The sequence below is a fragment of the Pyrgilauda ruficollis genome, unplaced genomic scaffold (assembly GCF_017590135.1).
Source record: "Pyrgilauda ruficollis isolate IOZ18807 unplaced genomic scaffold, ASM1759013v1 scaffold12, whole genome shotgun sequence".
Lineage (NCBI taxonomy): Eukaryota > Metazoa > Chordata > Aves > Passeriformes > Passeridae > Pyrgilauda > Pyrgilauda ruficollis.
In genome coordinates, this window is record NW_024510321.1 from 15,176,057 (window position 1) to 15,197,474 (window position 21,418).

The 21,418-nt window shown below is 38.2% G+C and overlaps 1 protein-coding gene across 18 annotated transcripts in view; it reads right to left on the bottom strand.

Annotated features, from left to right (window-relative positions):
* KIAA1217 (KIAA1217 ortholog) overlaps positions 1 to 21,418 on the bottom strand; it is a 177,125-nt gene that overhangs the window by 55,793 nt on the left and 99,914 nt on the right. For 16 of the 18 annotated variants that reach the window (XR_005957064.1, XM_041490171.1, XM_041490172.1 and 13 more), the window contains one exon: positions 17,675 to 17,768. Coding sequence is in view for 15 of the 18 variants with exons in the window: in XM_041490171.1 (XP_041346105.1) it covers positions 17,675 to 17,768 (94 nt within the window). In the remaining 3 variants the exon portion in view is untranslated. Of the gene's footprint in view, positions 1 to 1,099; positions 1,274 to 12,101; positions 12,399 to 17,674; positions 17,769 to 21,418 lie in introns of those variants that run through there. The other 2 variants (XM_041490169.1, XM_041490170.1) reach the window with 2 other exon arrangements.

Consider the following 21,418-nt stretch of genomic DNA (forward strand, 5'->3'; position numbering starts at 1 on the left):
CTGATTACATATATGGTGCATGTGTCAAGAGAATAACTGGGTCTTTCTTCCATTTATGCTCTTAATTCTATGTTTTTTTTTCTTTCCCTTGATGAACAGCAACACAATCAGTCAACAGAAGATGTTTCTTAGTTTAAGTCTGTGATGATTAGTGATGGTGAAATCATCCAGTCTTCTAGTTTCTATGTTCATAGATTACTTTTATTTTCACCAGGGTCAGCCAGCTAGAAGTTGACATGAACAAAATAGGAGAAGCAGAAGATGATGCTCGCTATCTTAGAAGGTGGAATTTAGAGGACATTTTAGAGGAGAGGAGGCATTCTGACTGAAACATAAATAAGTGTTGTCACCATACTACCTCACTGTGACATCCAGTCCCCATATCTTTCTCCCAGTTGTGCAGGTGTGCACACAGGTTATGGCAAAAGCACTATTTGATACTCACAAGCAGAATTTCTAGGATACCATACTATGGTTACCAATACATTGACTAGAAGCTCAGACACACTATCATTCCCCTTGCCATACCATAAAGCATCAAACACATTCTTAACATTATTTTCCCTTATTTTATACATATATGTTTAATACACACTTGTGTATGAATCCAGTCCCTACAGCAATCCAAATGTTTTACCTCAAGGTAATTTACATGCCTCAGTATGTCCTTTTATATCCCTGACTACGTATAAGCTTAATTCATACCATATCCTAAAGCTCCCATGGGGAAAACAAAGAATACCTAGTTCACTTTTTACTGAACGTAAAACAGATCCATAAAATTCTAAGCTAACCACAAAACAAATGTGATGGTAATATCAAAAATAATGTTTGATTGCTTCACCTTGCCTGTAAGTCAATGTGCATGCTGAAGAGGGATCATACAAACAAGCAGACAAGAGAGTTTGCAGAGCAAATCCTACACAGTCTGCTCTTTTGGACATAACTTCTTCAGCTATCCAGATGCTATCCTGAGTATTTGTTTTTACAATTTAAAATACTAGCACTCTTACTACACTCTTAGACAACATTGTTGCCTACGGACCAATAAAACAATTTTTGATAAGATCTTTGCTTTGAAGTAATTAAAGTCACTTACTGTTTCTTAAGGAAATCCCTCGAATGGCTACAGCAGTGAGATGAACATTTGCTTCCACTTCTTCTAATAAAGCACTTTTTGTTTTCAGTCTTGAGTATCAATCCTTGGTCTATGGTATAATATTTTGTATATCCATGTCTTCTGCAAAAAGGTTTTCAAACAGGAAAAATGTTCCTTTTTCCCTCTGCTCACATCAGGCCATCTTGCTTTATCCGGTCATCTAAGTAACGCTGTTTCAATAAACTGAAGTACTTTTCCACGTGACAAGCCTGCAATTTCTCCTCCCATTCGAAATTAGTCACTAAATAACCTCCTTGGCATGTCACCTAGTCACAAACTGTGTAACACTATGTGATTCAGTCGCTCAATCATTTTTTAATGTGTGCCTATAAGATGCATAGAAAGAGACTAACATACTGGAGTGAACCACAAAAGAGACTCACAGAGGGGAAAGCCATAAATAAAATGGTGAGTAACCTCTGTTTCAGTAACACGCTGCATTTCAAAGGCAACACTATGAGACCCATACATATTCATTCCCCAACAGGTGAAGACCTCCAACTATTTAATAAACCCAGTAGACAGAATTCTAGGAAAAAAAATCAGCACAATAAACTTTAGAAGGTTTTCACCTCCTCAGATTGGTAGTGCCACTGTAGAAGGAAGCACAAGCTCCTCCCGTGGAGGAGCTGTCTACTCATTAACCAGGCACCTGAGCCACTTGGATAACCTGAACTTCGGGGTCCCCATAAATCAATCCCACAGTTATCTCTGCAGCACACCACATAAGCCATTATGATTGGTTGTTTGGTTTGATTTGTTTTGTGTGGTTTTTTTGGGGTTTTTTTGGTGTTTTGGTTTTTTTTTTTTTTTTTTGGTTTTTTTTAAGAGGAAATAATAGAAAAGGTAAATACATTTTCAAAAATTAGAACAGAAATTATGCTTCACTCCCTTCTATCCACAAAAATACAAAAGAATATGGAAATTGTCTCCTTAAAAAGACAGCATTTACAGTCTAAAAGAGATGACACTTAAATATCATAAGGGAAAATCTCATAACACAAACCCTTCCCAGTCCTGCAGTTGTCTTCTGCTTTGGGGGGTTGGTTCTTTTGCTCTTGGTTTCAATTTTTGTCTGATTTTTCTTTTGTGCAGGTAATAATTGCCTGTATCATCATAAATGGCATTCAAATGAATAAAAATACAATTTAAGCATATGGCCATGAGCTAATACTGCTGTACAGAATCAGCCCTAATGGGACATTACAGGAACAGCATTTCTGTTTCACAGTACTGCTCTCAGTCTCAGCCACTAGTGAAGGAGGTATCACTCTTTCCTGCTATGAAATGGCAATTTGACACTAAGCATTTAAATAAGAGGAGAAAGATCAGAGCAGAACTGGTAGCCAAAACTAAAAATCCAGGTGTTCTACCCCTTACTACCCCGAATTCTGATTTGTAATGTATACCATAAATTTGTATGCCATTATTGATCTTGACTAGAACTTTAAAAAATTTAGATGTAGTGCAATATAAAGTTTTTTTCAGAAATGTAAAAAAAAATCATTTTGTCTTAAATGCTTACTTTTCAGATTCTGTGTAAAATATTTTAAAACAATTTTATTAAATATTTTCACTAGCTGTATAATAAAGTATTATTATGGCACAGAAACAACGTTAAACCTATTTATTTTTATTTCAAATTTAATCAGTCAAGGCTTGTTTCTTGCAATGTAGGGGTAAAGCAGTATTTACCATTCAAGCATCTGGTTTATATTTGGCAGGTTTAACTAACCAGTCAAGCATCCCCTTTTAATGAATGGATGTATATACTTGACCTAGTTAAAAAGCTGCTTAGGTTGGCAGACCAACCAGACTCAGAAACATCAAGAGTAAAAAAACAAGCAAATTATCCTAGAACATTTTATTGCCACATGTGCTTTTCTGCAGTTGCAGAGAATAGTCTTCTATCCATGTTCTTCCTTACAGGCTAACAAACCTGAAGTGAGAAATTATTATGCTAAGATGCAAGATAAAAAGGATGACTGTATTTTGCTAAGTTTCCCTGCAATGAATTGCAAGCTCGTAGGCTGCACATTTTTAGTAATTGGACTGTAACATGACAAAGTATATCCCAGAACATCAGACAGGGATATAACTCTCCATACACATGACATGACATTCATGTATGTCTGATGTATACAAAAAGCTTTTCATTAGATGAATTAATCTACTTTTAATTTTAGAATATATCAGGCACGATGTCATAAGTTATATCATTACCAAGGCTGTAATTTAATTTGTAGGTTCTAACAATGAATACAAACAATTCAAGCATCACTTTCCATTTCAATTACTTTATCAGAGCCCTCAAGCATTATCTAGCTTGCCATTACTGTATTATCCCATGTACAATTACTTGCCATATATTTGTTTATAAAGTACCATACAGAAAAAGAACTTTTTAGTTCAAGCCCCTGTGTAAACCAAGGGCATGCCCCTAAGAGGCACAACACCCTGTGCTTCAGTGAGACCAAGCCTGGAAGTTTGGGTTAATTTCAGACTTTAGACCTCATGTTAATGTCTATATTAATGATAGGCTCAAGTCACCACAGACCTGTAATGCCAGTCACCCTCCTTTCTTCCAAATCATTAACAGTGTTGGTCTGTTGAACCTTTCCATCAATTTGCTCATCACATCAATTTATTTCTTGCTTGTTTCCCTCATTTTGAAGCAGAAAAAATGTTAGAGGCTAAGCATCAGTAGAACACACAATTATAAAGCCAGAAAATATTCTGAAGTCTGCTGTGGGGTATACACATGTGGCATAGACATAACTTATTGCCTGACTGTTGATCAAAGATCTTTCTGCTCCTGATAACAGCTCTTTTGGTTCCTATTCCTTTAATACTACTTTCATGGATGGAAATAATTACGTAGTTAATGCCTTATAGTGCTGTAAACAACTGTTTCCTTGACAGAAAACAGGGAAGCACTTCCGGTGATAGCTGGTCACTAACTCAAGACTTGGTTTTGTTATCAGCACTCCAGAACAAAGTTTGTGATGGAGTCAGTTGGGTTTTGCTTAAATTCAACAAGTTAGTTCAGTCCAACAGAATCCAAACGGAAAGACAGTTCACTGATGACAGCTTTTAGAGCTGAACTACAAAGCAAGCATATTTTCTCCTGTATTTGGGGGTTTGGGGCTACGATTCTAGGTGTGGATTTGGGTTTTGAGATTTGGGGTTTTTTCTGCCAAGGAAGGTCTCATGCCACCTCACCAGTCCTATTGCCCACCGAGCTTCTAATTTTGATCCAAGAAACGAACAGTTTGAAATGACAAAGACCAGTCTGTGGAGCTGTCTGCAGGATCTCCCAGCTCTGCTGGCTCTGATACACAAGACACATGAAGGCAGCTGGGGAACTGCCATCAGCACCTTTCTTCTCTGCACTTAGGATGGTACCATGACGAGGTCAGTTTCTTCTATGAAAGGAGACTGATGCTTAGCTTTGCCTCCAAACACTCAGAAGAGAAGAAAAAAAATGTTCTTACCTCATCCTGATCCTAGTCTCAGTTGCTTCCCCATGGCAAAAATGAGGGAGCAGAACACAGCCCCCAAGCTGCTGTCCTTCACAGAGTCACCCAGGTGACACACACTGGCATCCAGCCAGGCTGTGCTGCTGCCACTGCACTCCACTCTGCTCTCCATGACCTCTTTCAAATTGACCTTGACTTTTTCACATCAACTCTCCAGCCCACTGTCCATGTTTATACCTACATGTGTGGTGTTTCCTTGAAGACGGAAAATCCTACAGAAGCTCTTTGGATTTGAGAGGCCAAGCTAAACAAACAGGGAGGGAACAGAACAGTTCTGGCTGCCTAACACATACTGGATTTGAGACTTGAGTGCAGACCACACTATCTTCTCCTAAACATGCACATTGTTTGTACTCCCTCTGTTTACTGGTTCCAAAGGCATGCAGTGAAACAGATATGCCTTGGAGTAAACACAAGTACCATAAAATTCTCTTATACTTATTTCAAACTCCCTAGTCCTTACAACATACATGCGAACAAACAAACAAAAAGCCCTCTCACGCCACAGAGCACATTACTACTGGCTAGAATGCGCCACTATAAAGGGGATAGCATCTTCACTGCTGCACTTCAAAGCAGCACTCTCACTAGAACAGCTGGAGCTTGCAGTGTGGACCAACCTGTGCACAAAGCCTTTGAACCAGTCCACCACCACACGAGCATCTGAGCTCCCAAGAGAACAGTGTTGTCTTGTAAGCTGTGTATTAACATTGTGTATACACACATGCATATATGTTTTGCATAAAAGCATTAAACTTTTGGCCTATCTTTGGTGATGGTAGATCAGTATAATCTGAAGTTTTTGATTTTTAGGGATTCAAAAAGTTAAAGGCAAACAAATAAAAGTGGGAAGTCATCTGCTGGAAACTCTATAAGCCTCTCAAACTTTTTTTAAAGTTTACTAGAGCAAATATAGCCAACTCTCACTGGAGTTGCATGAAGAAGGTTCTGCAAAACTGAACTATTACGTCAGGTCTGCAGTCTGTCTCTCTACCCTGTAATTCAAACCTCATGCTTCCCCGTTTTTTCTGTCCTGATTTAAGCAAGGACATTTTCCTAGCTATAGGAAAGTATCACAGCATGTATCGCAGGCATATATGCATTAAGCACCTCTCAAAAAGTCAAGAAGCAATATTAATTGCTCTGGATTGAGGATTTGTCTCACCTAATGTTTCATTAAAAGAAAGTCAGCCAGACATCCTCCAGAGTCAGCTCATTCCCCTGGAGCTGGGTGGGACAAGCTGCCCTTTTGCATTCCCAACCTCTCACCACTGACTGCAGTGGGTGGCAATTTCTACACTGATCTTATAAGGATTAGATTTTTTTTTAATTCTTTATAGTGAGCCTGCCCATATGTCTTTTCATTTAGCTCACTTTCTGTTCTGTTTCTCATTCTACTTTTTTCCTTCTTTATAAAAAAGCTGAGATCCCATAACTACCAAGGACAATGACAGCTTCATTCCATCTGCTGCTTGCTGGTCCATGCAATGGACATTGCTGTGATCTGCCTTGGAGAATCCAATTTGACCTGTGGTTTCTGCTGTATTGAACTAAAAATTAAGCATCTCTCTCCTGAAGCTGACAATAAACATTATTTATTTCTCAGCAGAGCAGTATGGGAGGACATTAATTTTCCTCTTCCTCGGTCCCACCACTAGTACATTTATTTATGCCTAAACTTTCTAACTTTTAAAATGCAGAGAACGGTTTGTGGCATGAAATGTTCCTTTCTTAGTTCATAGGTAATGCAGAAATATTAATCAAAAGAAGCAAGTCATATGTTGCAGATATTTTACTAACACTTAACACATGACTTGGTCTGATGACCTTAAAGATCTTTTCCAACCTAAATGACTCTGTGATTCCCTGAAACAGGGAAGAGAGACAGGAGGTAAAGAAGTATTATGTGGAAAGGTAATAGGGAATTCTCAGTGTAAAAGTACAGAAGAAAGGAAAAAAGACAAAACAAAAAGGGAATGAGACAGTGTGAAGGATAGTAAATAGGAGTTTGTGAAAGATAAAAGAGAGTAATATTAGAGATGGAGTGCTGAAAAATTATTAGGGAAACAAGAAAGGGATAATAAATAAAAAAGGAAACAAAAAAAAGAGACAAGCTGGGAAGAGAGGAATTGATGACAAAAAGATGAGTTAAAGAGATTAGCATATGAAGAAAAAGTCAACAAAAAATTCAATGAAAGAAAAAAAACAGAATAACTGGAAAAACATGAACTAATGCTAATTTTCTTCAATGCTAGAATATTTTGCATTAGTTCTTGTTATTACAATGATGTAGCCTAGCATAGTAGGCATGGTAGGGAGAGGGAGAGAGCAAGAAAGGAAGGAGAAGAGAGACAAGAAAGAAGAAACTTACTTAATTTTGTTTAATATTCTGAGGCTTCATGGGTTTTTTGGCAGATGTGGTCAGAACATGAGGGTGGTTTTTAGGAAAGAAGTGAGCAGAGCAGTTCAGGTAAATGCCAGCTAGAGTGACCCACAAATGCTTGAGGACATGGGCAAAGAAGGTAAGACCATTGCTGGCCTTTGCAATCCACTCTCATATTCAAAACAAAGATATTTGAGATGTACTTTAAAGCTATAAATGGCTTTTGAAACCCAGCACTCAGTTCAGCCATTAGCACTGAAGATGCAGTTAAGGTTCCAAACAGCTTCATCTCCCTCAGACAGTGCAAGAAACAACAGCTCTCTGCAAGTGAGGCCTTAATGCAGCATCTCTGAGATTTCCATGCAGTGGGACTGCGTGCTGAGAGAGAACGCTGAGCTGGCTCCTGCCTCTGTACATGTCTGGGGGACAACAGAAGTTCTGGTTTGATTGAACCATCACCAAGCTCTGACAAGTGATGGGACATGTCATGTTCATGCACATGTGCACGCAGCCCTTACTTCTCAGAAAACTTTTTCCCCTTATCAATTCCATCATGTTATCAATCCCCTGACCACACAGACTTACGACCCCAAGAACACCTGCACATCAAGAGCTCTTTGGCCATCATAATGCTCAATGGCCCTTCCCATTCCAAAATTGAGGTCACCTTTCTTTCAGGTGTAAAACAAGAAGCAAACAAAAAAATAAGAGGAAAGCAGTATCACTCTTCTTGCCATAAAATGGTGAGCTTACAACCTGCCTCATCTTAAATACAGCTCAAGGAATGGGCTCTGTATTTGGGCTAGGCTGGTTGTACCTGTACTGAACCTGCTGTCACAGATTGAGTGTCAATGAGAAAACCTTGACAACACACTGGCTGAACTCTGCTTGGAAGGGAATGGAGCAGAAGGCCACTTGGAACCTGACCCAGAGCCATCCCATGAGAGCTTCCAGTCTAGCCACACTTTAGGCAAAGTGAGCAAAAAGATGGATGAGATGCAGCACATTTTGCACTGGCCTGTCTGAAATCACAGTGCCTCTGTGCGGAACTTTATTTCCCCAGCAGCATTTCATCATTTGAGCTATCTCCCTTCTACCAGTCTGCACTCCTTTACTGCTGATTGGCAAGACAAATGCCCAGATCACTTAACAGGCACTCAGTTCTGCCTATTTATGTATTTAATTTCCTATGAACAAATGAAATGTGAGAGTTAAAAAAAATGTTTAGATTATCCAATTAAGCAGAGAGAAGTTAATAAATTTCTCATGCTTTATTTTCCTACGCTTCCTTTGTGTGCTATGCAGACAGAATGGTGAATGCACTAAGAAACCTCTTGGCATTTCAGCCAAGATTTTTCAGGGTGTTATCACAAATGACAAAAATATAAACATACTAAAACATAACACATTTCAATCCTAAAAAGGTTGGATTTACATAATTACATCACTGGTTTGCCAATATCCACATTTATCTCATCAGTATAGCATGGCCCACCCATCCCATAAGCTACTCAGACTGTTTGGATTGAATGTATAAAAGCTGTTACTGATCTATTTTTCTAAAGTTAACATTATGACAACCCTCATAACCAGTGCTGCATTCAAACCAATTGTTGCCTTTGCTTTCAAACCAACTGCTCCTTTCTTCAGATTTTCCACTAATGCTTTTTATGGTAGAATTTTCTGAGAACAAACAGAGTCATGTAATTCATGAAAATGCAGAAAGCATTTCCTCCTCCCTCCCCATTCTCTTTGAAGAGATGAAGGACACCCTGTACATAACATAGACAACCACCACCAATGAAGGGAGCCAAACCCTTCAGACCAATCCCTATTTCAGCATTTCCTTAGGGCACCACAAAACTGATGGGGTCATCTCTTTTTTTTTCCAAAAAAGGAATAGTTTCAAAGATGTACAGTTCTGGTACAGATCAGCATTTTTATTTGGTTTAAATATGCTGTATATCAGATTTCTGCTATTTAAAACAAAAATACTTTTAGTAACTGCACTCATAAATCAAAATAAATGCACGGCTTTCTGACTCCCTGTACTAACTCAGCTCTTATTTTTGTTCCATATTTGTATCTCTTCTCATTGCACTGAAGACAACTAGAACTGAACAAGTTGATAGAATTAAATGAACATAAAGAAAGTATAACCCTTGGACTCACATTACCGAACAACTGAATCAAAATACAATTTCTATTACAGATATAGGAAATGGGTTAGAATGTAAATAATATAGAAATATTACAAAACCGTTCTGAGAGTAAGAAGACATAGGCAGCATGTTTACACACCTGTTTCTTCCAATATAAGGACACAGAAAATCAGAAAAAATAAGTTGCTGTGCTGAGCTTTGGAGTCAGCACTATTGGCAGGAGACATGGTCATGAAAAATCTGACATTCAACTGGATTTTGCAATGCAAGTGTCCAAGTCATACCACAGCTCATAGCCATAAGATCAAACAGCATTTGCAGTTTTATGTCTTTTGAAATGACAGAAGTGCTATCAGTGCATCAACTAAGAGTCTTAGATCACAAACTTCTTTCTACCCTGTTTGAATCCTAAATTTTGTTTTCCTTTTACTTCCTTCTATCCCAAAAATATCCAAATTGGTCAGCGTGGCTGAAGTAAACAATCTGGTTTACCCAAAGGTCAAGCTATCTATAGCAAATATTAAGTGATACAGGGACCAGGCCTTTACCCAACACACCCATTCAGTCTTTTCACTTAGTCACACGGAGTTCAAATTTGCAATGATGTAAGAAAGACATATATTCAGACAAAAAATAATTTCAGAATCACATCATTTCTCATGGAGTCCTATTGCATGCTGATATTTGCAACTGTCTTGCTTTTGCCAGCTGAGGCTTTTTTTAACCCCAGATCTTAACCTGTATCCAAGGAAAGATATTTTTACTGCTCATATTTTCAGAAGACTGATTAGTTTTCCAGAGCCCTTATTAGAAAAAGTACAGTCCAACATGGAGAAGAATCAAGATCCTCAGATGTATAACTGTTTTCTTAAACACCAGGTAATGGTTTACTCCTCTTTGTTAAAAGGAAGATAGGGACAGAATTAATTCTCTTTAGTACTCATAAGGCTAATGACTAATAAGATACTGAAGTAAAGACTCAGTGGAAAGCAAAGAATCTAGAACACAATCATGAGCTAACACATTTTGGATTTGTGGAAAACTTACTGGAAAAGCTAAGGTCCTGCATGACAAAAGAATGGCTTTTTTGAAGAAGAAAAAATATTGTTGCTAACCTCACTTGATTCTGGGAACTGTGGTAGCAAAATGCTCACCTTCAAAAAGTGATTTTTAACCCCTGGTCAATAACAGCTCATTTGGAAAGCTACCTGGAAGTCATAAAACTTGACTGGACTTTGAGTTGCGTGACTCCTGCAATTCAGATAAGCTACCTGGTTTACAAAGGAGATAAAGAAGGACCTCCCCTCCTCATAAGGGAGGTCACAGCCATGAGCATTTTTACCATCTGTCAATGTGTTTGGGGAGCTCCGGCAACATCTGAGTCTGTCAAGTATTTAGGAATTTCAAGTAAGCAGTCAAATTAGTGCAAACTGTTCTACTAAAAGCAAGGAAAGCAGAGGGAAAATAAAAGAGCAAAACTTCTAAAGAATTGGCACAAAGAAATGTTATGTAAAAAGAGGTGGAGTAAGAATAAAACCAGAAACTAGTAGACAATAAAAAATGGACTCAAATCCAATCCTTATGTTTTTATTCAGGGCAAGCTCTCACTGAAGGCAGCAAAATCTCTGCCTGAGAACCTCAGATGTATGAGGGATAAAATTTCTAGTTTTAATGAAGGGCCAGAAAGACCTTCACCCAAAAGAGATAATATGTTGTCTGTGGATAACTTCATCAGCTGCAAGGTAAACTCTCAGCAAACCTCAACATGAAAGGCAGACCAGCTCGAATACAGGCCTGTTAGTGGGAAATAAAGAACCCTCCCCCTCAAAATTCCACTCTCTGGAAGTTTCCAGGTAACTGGTTTGTGATATCTACCATATGACACTCCTCTCAGGCTGACTGGGAGATCATTGCATGGGTGTGGCAAGCTCGTGTTCCTTGAGCAGTTTCATATCAAGAACATGACACTTCTTTCAACAGCAGTTTCATATAAACTTAAAATCCATCCTCATTATTTGAAAATTAAAGAAACACTAAAAAGTGTATTTTAAAATATTGGTATAGTAATAGTATCTACGAGGTTATATTCCTTATGCATACATATATTCCCTATACATACATATAATACTATTCCTAATGTTTGTGAAATAAATAAAATACACCAAAGCATAAAGCCATCATATTAAAAAAGCCACAGTGGAGTATCCATCCAACTGTTACACAGGATCTGTATCTTTAAACAAAACAGCTTTGGGCTAGAAAACATTTGAGACTAATATACTGTTTTATGTGCAGCTAAAAAAAAATAATAATTTTTTCCTTATAATTCTATCCTTTTTCTCCCTAATTTAGGCATTGCACAGCAGTAGGTATTGTGTATCAAAGGACACATGAATTAAGGAGAACAGGTACATTTACAATCTTTCATCACATTTTATGCAGGTACTCCTCGGTATCTGCAGGTCTGTAGTTGCATAAATAATTGGTAACTACTGAAAACCCACTCAAAGCAAAAGTAGTAAAATCCATATCAGTAAAAAGAAAATCCAGAACATCAGAGACTTCTTTTATAAATTTTGTTCAGATCTCAGCAAAATTTGTAACAGCAAGTAGGAAAATAACTGTTCATGTCCAATATGTAGGTTTGAAAACAGACATAAAATCTAAGAGTAGAGGTTGGTGGTTTAAAGAACAATTAAATATTTATTTTCTCACACAGATGAAGGAAGAAAAAACAGTTTTCATTGTTCTGATTGAAATTCCCAGTTAATCTGAAAATACATTTTAGTCTGGAAAAATAAAAAAGGAAAAGAAAAAAGGAATTATATATCCTTCATTATTTATAAGCATCATCTTACCTTACATCTCTTGGTGAGTTCTGTTTCTAGATGGCTTTGGCAGGTATTGAAATTCAGAATTAGTTTCAGCAATATGTGCCATTAAGTCTGCTCTTTAAAATAAACTGCTTTTTCTCTTTTCGTCAGACAAAGTATGTGGCCTAAAAGAGCTGCAGCGTCTCTGCTCACGAGATTTCATGGACACTCAGAGGCTTTCTTTCCACTGTATGAAAGTTAAATCTGAGTAAGGAAGGCATTTTTCCTGTCCCGGAAATCAGCATAACCAAAACCAATGCTGAGCTAATGAGAAATGTTTCTTCCATGTGTTCTGTTTGGCAGACACCGCAAGTCATATCAAGGAAACACGTGATGTTTATAAATACAATATGGCTTATGTTGTCATAACCTCTCAGTGACAAAAAGAGCATTAGAAAAAGCAGACAGCAAAACAGCAGGAGAGATGACATTTGTATCATTTGGAAGGTCTCTATCAGATAATAGAGGTATTAGCAATTGCCTTTCATTTTGGTTTTTTTTTTTTCCTTTTTTCCCCAAAGGAGACAAACTTTTAAAGTAATAGGATCAGAAAGGTAAACACAAAGCAAGTTATATAAATACTGTCCTATAGGCATCCTAGCACTAAAATGCATTCACCCAATTTATTGCTTGAATTATTTTCCAATAAATACTTTTGTTCTAAATACCTCCATGTAATGCAAAGAGCTCTTTTTTTTTAGCTGTAATATGCAATGTAAAGATATAACTGTGGCAGTGTCTGCAACTTTATGTTTATTAATGTTAAGATCATAAGCTATCCAATGAAAATAAGTTAAAGATGCTGGATGTACGTTTACAGGTACCTTAAGAACACAGAAGAATTATTCTACTTTTTTTATTTCTCTATCTTTTCTGCAAAGCAGCACTGAAATTTAGCCTCCTTGGAAACCTTAAATTATTGGGCAGTTGTTTGAGGGTTTCTAGTACTTGTAGGGTATTTTTAAATTCACACATTGCATCTAGTTCTAGAGAGTTAAAATGTTGGCAGCCTGCTAACCAGTAACTTTCAGAGGAAAAATGAGAAGTTGGAGGTGTGCAATTTCAATAATAAAAGCTATTTAGCACAAGTTTACACAACTTAACAAATGTCTGTCTCATTTTCCTATACAACTCATTTTAACTCCTCTCACCCTGGCAGCCAAAACCCCCACTGCTGTCCGGAACATTATCATCTTTTTCCCACTCTAACTCCCACAAAATGTGGAATTTCCAGGTACTCTGCACGGCCTCAGCTCAGCTCTGACTCAACTTGCCCTAATTGTTCTTTCTTGGAGAAACAGTCTCAAAAAAAAATTCCAAAACACGTCAAAGCATACCTCAATACAACAACCACCACAATAAGCATTCTTTGGATATTCTAACCTCACCCAGCAGAGATCTTATGCAAGTCAGACAATTAAGTAAAACCATGGTAGGTCTAGGACAATTCAAAATAAAGTGTACCTCACAGACTTTAGGGCAGGTGGATGGGAAGAAGAAGACTGCCAAGTAAAACAGCCACTAGTTTTTATGAAGAAAAATCTCCCTCCCAGTTCTCAAAACTGGCTGGTAGGTGAAGCCCAAAACCAACCACTGCATAAGCAAACATTATTAGTTTCCAGCTGTGCCACCAGAAATACTGACTAGTTTCTATAACAGAGGGGGAGGTTGTAACTTCAGTTTCTTTAGCCTTTAGTCACACCAGAAGAGGAGGGTGTAGAGAATGAGGACAGAAAATATGCTGTGCACATTCAGTGGGGGAATCACTTCAGCTCAACAGCCCAGGACGGAAGGAGCTATGTCCATTCCCTCAGCACCATGTAAAACCCCACAGCCAGTTCCTTACAGCCATGTCCTGGCATTCAGCCTATGCACCATGGCTGAGTGAGTGCCAGCCTGGCCCTTCCCCTTCCAACCCACGCAAATCACAAATGGCAATTCCAAGGGCACAGAGCAGCATGGCTGTGTACATGCATTTACACTGGAATTCAGAACAATGCCGGGGGGAAAAACAGACCATCTAAACATTTGTTCATAAGACAGTATTTTGACAGAAGAAAGTATTATTGCACAGACAGCTAGAAAGTGCTGATAAATGATACAAGCTCAGGTGAAGCAATAAGTGAAAGAAAGGCAGGAATGTGAAGATATATTTTTCAAAAAAAAAAAAAAAAACACAAAAACCCAGATTTACAGAGTACATTTTGGGAAAGGAAAAATAAAAAAGAAAGAGCACAAGCACAAATATACAGTGAGAGAGCACTATGTGGCTACTTCTTGCTTAGCAGCATTTAACATGGCAGAGCTGCCGAACAGACCATGCTCTATGAGACGGAAAGGGCCAATACCAGTAAGCAAGTGAGGCACTCAGAAGGATTTCAAGAAAAAACTTTCCTTTAGAGCTTGCTTAGACCCTCAGCCAATTCCCTTTTCTCAGCCACAACCCACTCAGAAAAAATGCATGAAACAAAGAAGTGCAGGAAAATTAGAATTAATAGACATGAAAGAAGAATGGTTCAACAGAAGATCTGAAAGTTACAGATCCCACATTCTTCTTGGACATTTTGAGTCTTCTTGTCCATATGGGTAATACTTAATACTTAAGTATTACTGCCAATTCTTATACAGGTCTAACATCTGTTTGGTAGTTAAAACAGGTGTTCAAGCTGGCAGCTAATACTATTTTCTTAGATTATTTTGGGCCAGTTACATGGAAATTATTATAAAGCACATGAATAGAAGCCTGAATGTCATCAAATCCAGGGATAAACATTCCAAAGAGACAAGAAGACAAACAGTAGAAAAATCTGTCAAGGCAAAACTTTCCCAGTCACCAGGAAAATAAAGTTTTAACTCACAGATGACAGGAGACAACCACACTCTGAGTATCACCATGGAAAAATATACTTACAATGACTAATTAATTATATTTTAAATACTGTTTTTCAATGGTCTGACAGTCAGCTACTTTTCTGTAGGTATTTTGAAAAAGGTAAACATGATGCCAAGCACACACTCCCTCCTTCCCACTGTAGTGAATTTAGCACTCATACATCATATGAAATTGATGAACATCAATTTGCCTAATGCAAAGATATGCAAACATAAAAGGAGAGATAAGAAGCAAAGGTTTTTCTACAATCTTATGGGTACTCTGCAATAGCAGTACATAAAATGTACATTTTTCACTTAGAACCCTCATGTTTCTGCCTCCTTTACTCTGGTTTGCTAAGGAAAGAGGGATAAATAATCTGTATGGCTATTGGTGGTTTTTCTTCTGCTGAACTAACAACCTGTGAATCCCCAGGCAAATTTCTACCAGATTTAACCAATGAGTGGAAAGATACAATGTCCCTATAAATTTTGCCGAATTAGTGATTTGATAAAAGATCCTACTGTACTTCTGCCAAAGAGAGAAACAGTTGTAGTGTGAGCTCCAGCTTTTTAGACTCCAGAGGATGAATACTGGAGAGTGTCATTACTTTGGGAAAAGCCTCAGTTAGGACCCGAGTGCTGCTGCATAAGGAAGAACCCAACCAAAAGACACACATCCTTAGAAAAACAGGTTTCAGTATTTCTGAGCTCAAGAAATCACTTGTTTCCATGCTCATAACTTTGAAGTGCAGAAGTTCACATAGATCAAAGGGAAGACTTTTTGCATGTTTCTCCACAAAGCCCCTATGAACAGCCTGGCTCTGACTTCACCTCTCAGACCAGAAAGACAAGAAATCTGCCAATGCAAACAAAAGCCAAATGAGAAAATAGCTCTTTTGCTGGATGCACAGAATTTCAAAATGGCATCTTTGCATTTCTCTAAAGTAAAACACAATATTCTGCCATGAAAACATCACCTCTGCAAAGGTCGTCACTGTGTCACCATAATTTTTTAGTTATGGCCAAAAGGTGCTAACTTAGTTATAATCAGGAGATGCTGAGTGTGCATATCTATTGTACAACATAGGGTTTTAAAACAAGGAATTCAAATAATTGCAGTTTTTGCACAGAGGCAGCACCTGTGCAACTCTGCAAGGCAGCAAATGCCTGGAAGAGGGCCAAAGAAGTAATTTTTACTTTCAAATATATGTAGTTAACTACAACAGTACCTTCAAATAGGCCTAGAACACACAAAGCCACAATATATACCTTCAACATTCACTGTACATGGAACAACAATAAAGGATAATTTTATAAAGCCACAGTTACAAGCACTAATGTCATAGTGCACAGTGACAGTACGTTATGCCTTTGAATATGAATGTATCAGATACATCCACTTACTGCCACAGGAATATAACTAGAACTGAAGAATTCCAGGATGTTACAGAATACACAAAAAACTATCACATCATCTTCCCTTTGAAGCACATCCATTTCCTTTCTCATGTTGTGTTTGCAGCAGTGTGAAAAATAAAGTAATTAGACTTCTGACCTATCCAAATGACGATTTTATAACTGAAGTGCATAAATGAGAGGTGGTTGAGAATAGTGCCCGTAAATAAATTGTTTCAATCTTTCTAAAATATTGTGGCCTTAAACTGTTGAAATACAAGAAGTACTTAGACAAATATTAGTAATATAGCAGTGAGACATGCTCAGAATTGATAATGAAGCCAAGTAGCAAATGCACAGTTAAGGAAATCACTTCACAGGAAATTTTCTGCACAGTTGAATCAGCTTTGGCATGCACATAAAAGCCACAAAGCAGGTAGGACAGTAATGGCATTATCTTCTGGCCCCATGGAGTTAATTTGGTTGTACTGTTTCCTGGGGACAGACCGAGGATGGGTGGGGAGGAGAGGAGGTTGTGTAATCTCACCACCACCCCCCTCTACTGCAACGCCAGGTGCAGGTAACACGGTGGAAGAGGTGTCCCACAGCTGCATCTCCTGCCCTCTTGGCACCAAGGTGGGAGGTAACAGTGCAGCAAAAGACAGACATAGTTAGAGAGAGAAATCGAATGTTCCAAATGCATTCTCTGTAGTTTCCTAATACAAAACATTCACCTGAAAATACAAATATACTCATCCTTTTTCAGTGTAGGTAGAAAATTTAGAAAAAGACAAAACCGTTGACACCACAGTGAGTATTTATCAGAATTTCCTATCCAAAATCATAATTTACAAAGATTTTCAGTAGACTTGAAGTGAGGTACAGTTGCTTAGCCACTGCAAACCAATCCCTGCTGAAACTTTGCTGGAGTGTACTAACACTATGCCATGCTTCATTGTAAAGGGTTTGCAAACACAGAATAGGAAGCTGTAAAACTCTGAATACTGTCTTTGTCACAAAATACATAATTAAAAGCTGTGTTTTGCTTCACATGCTTTATTGCATTTAAACAAGATCAAAAAAACAGTTAATGCCCAGAGCAAATAAGTGGAAAAAGAAAAGCAGTTAAAACACATTACAAGAAGCATTATTTATTCCCTTTTCTCTATATGTGCCTTATGTATACCCCCAATTTTCTGAATTGCTAGGTACATATTACATTTCAGAGTTCAAATATTTAGCAGAAAAGCTGGAGGAAAAAAGAATATAAATGCAGCATTAGTACTTACCCTTATATCTCCATTTACAGCTCTGGAAGTGTGATTAAATGCATGTGCAGGGTCTTTGTTGTAAACTTTAAGGAAAGATCGGTCTTGAATATTCCTGGAATTAAAGAATCAGCAATGACAACAGATGAAAGCAATTTTATTTACTTTGTTGCCTGAAAGTTTCAGGTAACAGACAAACATAGTAGGTCTGCAGTCGATCTATAAGAAAAGTGTAAATGCCATAACTAAGACGCACACAAACAAACAAAAGCCTACTTTGATTCTCTTTCCCATGGGAAGTATCATTCTTTCACTAGAACTCCACACCCATAAAAATTAGATAGTGTTAAGTTTCTTTCAAGATCCTGCCATAGAGTGAAAACACTTTGAAGACAATAGAACTTCAACATTTACACAGCACTCAAAAAGGTTTTAGTTAATATTTACATGTTTTATTGTGCACTCAGCCGACATAAATTTTTGCTATTCTAAGAAGGAAGAATATCAAAAGAAAAGCAGTCTAACTGTAATGAGGAAATTTTAATTATCAGCTTGTTCACAAAGCTGAAAAAATCCACAAAAGCTGAAAATTCAGTTGTAGATAAATTCTTCCTCTAAACTTTATCTATAAGAACAAAAGTTTTTAAACAGAAAAAGTATTGCAGAAACAAATTAGCAAAAATTTTGATGAAAGCTTACACAGAAATAATTTAGATGAAAAGCGCTACAAGAATACTTCTGTTTTATTCGGACTCCACACTTTGATTAGTTAATTTTTTAACTACTACATTTAGGAAAGAGATGACAGTTTTTCATTTTGTTTCAAGACCTACCTTCCAATAATTTTATGGCTTTGACACTTGCCCTGAGCTCTGCTGATTTCTGGTTCACATTTAATCAGTAGCAAAACCTCCAATCTATGCTCACTTACATCCTTTCCAAGCTGCGATTCCTTTCATTTCCCTGTAGGTGATCTCTAGAGAATTTACTTACACATGTGACTGAATTCCTTTCCTCCAGGTGCAGCTACAAGTCTAGTGAACTGATCTTAATCACCTGGATTATAATTTAAAAATGAAGGGAAGGATTGTTGGGCAGGTCCAATTTCTTTCTTACAATGTCATATTACAATCAGTGATTGCTTTGAATGGGTAGCTAGTTAGGACTTGTGTTGCTGTTGTAGATGTCAAGCAGTTATTAAAGAAGCCCCGCAGCCTGAGAGACAGATCAGTGTCTTGTGTTTAAGAACTGGAGGGCTGATGAGAAGTTTAGTATTTATGAGTGTTTACTTGTAGACTGCATAGGAAAATAGCTACCTTGCAGCAAGTTCAAGTTCTTAAATTATTTATGGTAACATAAACTGTTTTCCATCTTGCAAATGTGACCCTTTGGCTTTGAGACCTGCACTGGGAGGCTCAGTTACCATTGTCTGCCTCAGACTTGGGACTATGTTCTTCTCGATACAAAGCAAGCTCTCTCATCTTCCATTCAAGAAATGGCATATTATTCATTTAAATACATTTTGTCTGCTGTCTTTTGTGTCTGATGGCTATGAGATGGTACCGCAAACAACTGGAGTTTTTAAAAAGGCACTTTCCGTAAATATTTCTTGTAGAAACATGACACTTTAAAGTAAAACATTGCTGCAAGGCAAAGCACCAAAATACCAGGCATTTGATCTCCGATATGAATGTATTTCACCTCCTGTTGCTATTCCACGATAAACATTACTGATAACAGGTATGTATTACTGTAAGTTTATTATTACTGTAATTTGCATTACTGTAGCTCCCAGATGCTCTTGGCATGTTCAAAGGCCTCACTGATCTGTGTGCGCTGTGTAAACACCCCAGGAAGACAACTTTTCACCAACTTACAAGGTGAATAGGAGTCACAAAAGACAATAGAATAGCTGCAGGAAGATAAGAGAACAAAAAGAACTCAGAAGATCATAGTCTCTCCAGCCAGAGGAGCAGTAAACAAATCCTGGAACCACAGGCATGCTCTGAGTAGGCAGTGCAACAGAGAGAGTGGGAAGGAGACCAACGCAGTGGGTTTGCAGATGTCTGTGGACGACACCTTTCAAGCATGTTAGAGGGCTGCCTGAGAGAGAGGGAGGGCACTTGTTGAAAATTAAAGATGTAGAATTCAAACTGGCATTATTCACCAAGTGGAAGCAGATGGCACTTGGTACTCAACAAGAAATGAAAAGTAGCATTGAAGTGGGCTTGGAGGAGCCTTCATAATGAAGACAAGTGGTTTAATGAGATGGAGAAAATACAGTCAGAGGGCAAGTGAAAAATGAATGCATGCAGAACAGTCTGCTTGTCAAACTAGGAAAATGATCTTTGTTGCTTCATTTGAATGGGTGAGAGCAAGCAAGATTACCTATTACCTGTGCCAACTGCCAAGAAAAGCCAATTACAGCAGTTGCTATTAAAAAGTTGAAGCATTACATTAGTGGTTTTTTCTCTGTGTGATGGGAAATGAAAGGCTGTAAAATAGGGATGTTCTGGAGCAAAAATCTGAAGTCCACATTAGATGCAGAGCCCTGAACCACTTTAAGAAAAAGACTGGACTTAAATAGAAGGACAGAGCTTTGTACCCAGTGAGAAAAAAAAATTAAAATAAGAAGACGAAGAAGACGAAGAAGACGATGACGAGGAAGCAGCAGAAGACGACAAAGATGATGAGAGGAGAGAGAAGGAGAGAGAAGGAGAGAGAAGGAGAGAGAAGGAGAGAGAAGGAGAGAGAAGGAGAGAGAAGGAGAGAGAAGGAGAGAGAAGGAGAGAGAAGGAGAGAGGAGAGAGAAGGAGAGAGAAGGAGAGAGAAGGAGAGAGAAGGAGAGAGAAGGAGAGAGAAGGAGAGAGAAGGAGAGAGAAGGAGAGAGAAGGAGAGAGAGAGAAAGAGAGAGAAAGAGAGAGAAAGAGAGAGAAAGAGAGAGAAAGAGAGAGAAAGAGAGAGAAAGAGATGAAAAAGAGATGAAAAAGAAGAACAGGGGAAGGAGTATGATGGCCTAATGCGAGGCATAGAAGAACAGGGAGCAGCCTCTGAGGGAGATGGAGAGCTTAAAGACCTGACTGAAAGCCCTCTGTTTAAGGGAAAGAAAGAAGAGGATTGAAGGAAGACAAGGCCAACAAAGGAGAGAAAAAGGAAGATTAATTTCATCTGTTCTCTGAGAGGAGACACTGACAAGATCTTGTGAAAAGTAAGGAACGGAAATGGAGAAATGGTTGTGGAAATTATTCAAAGATGGTGAAAATGCATGTTATGGACTCCATTAACCTGGAATTAACCTGGAATTGCTGAGGTTTCCTAAGTGAGAAGGCTGGCAGAACTGAAGGAGGGAATTTTGTTGTGAAGGAAGTCAGCTGGGTTGTGGGATTTCCTCTAGAAATGCAGGCATTTCCTCAACAATACAGGCATAGGAACAGAGGAAGCAGATGTTGGGGTCAAGCCAGGCCTGAGGCTGGCAGAGTGATGCCTGCAATGGGAGCAAGGGAAAAAAGGTGGAGTGGCATCAGGATAATCAACAACCGCATTCTCAAGGGCATGAAGTCATAAACTGTTAGTCTGAAACTCAAGGGAAGATAGAGGGATAAAGGGAGAGAGAAGGAGCCAATGGACTAGATGATTGTTGGCAATAATGCACTTGGCAACAGAGGTGTAGTAAGCCCTATCATGAGCCAATCAGTTGATCTGATCTTGTGAATAAACTGTTTGATGTATAAGAAACTTGGGTACATGTTGAAAGATGATGATGTT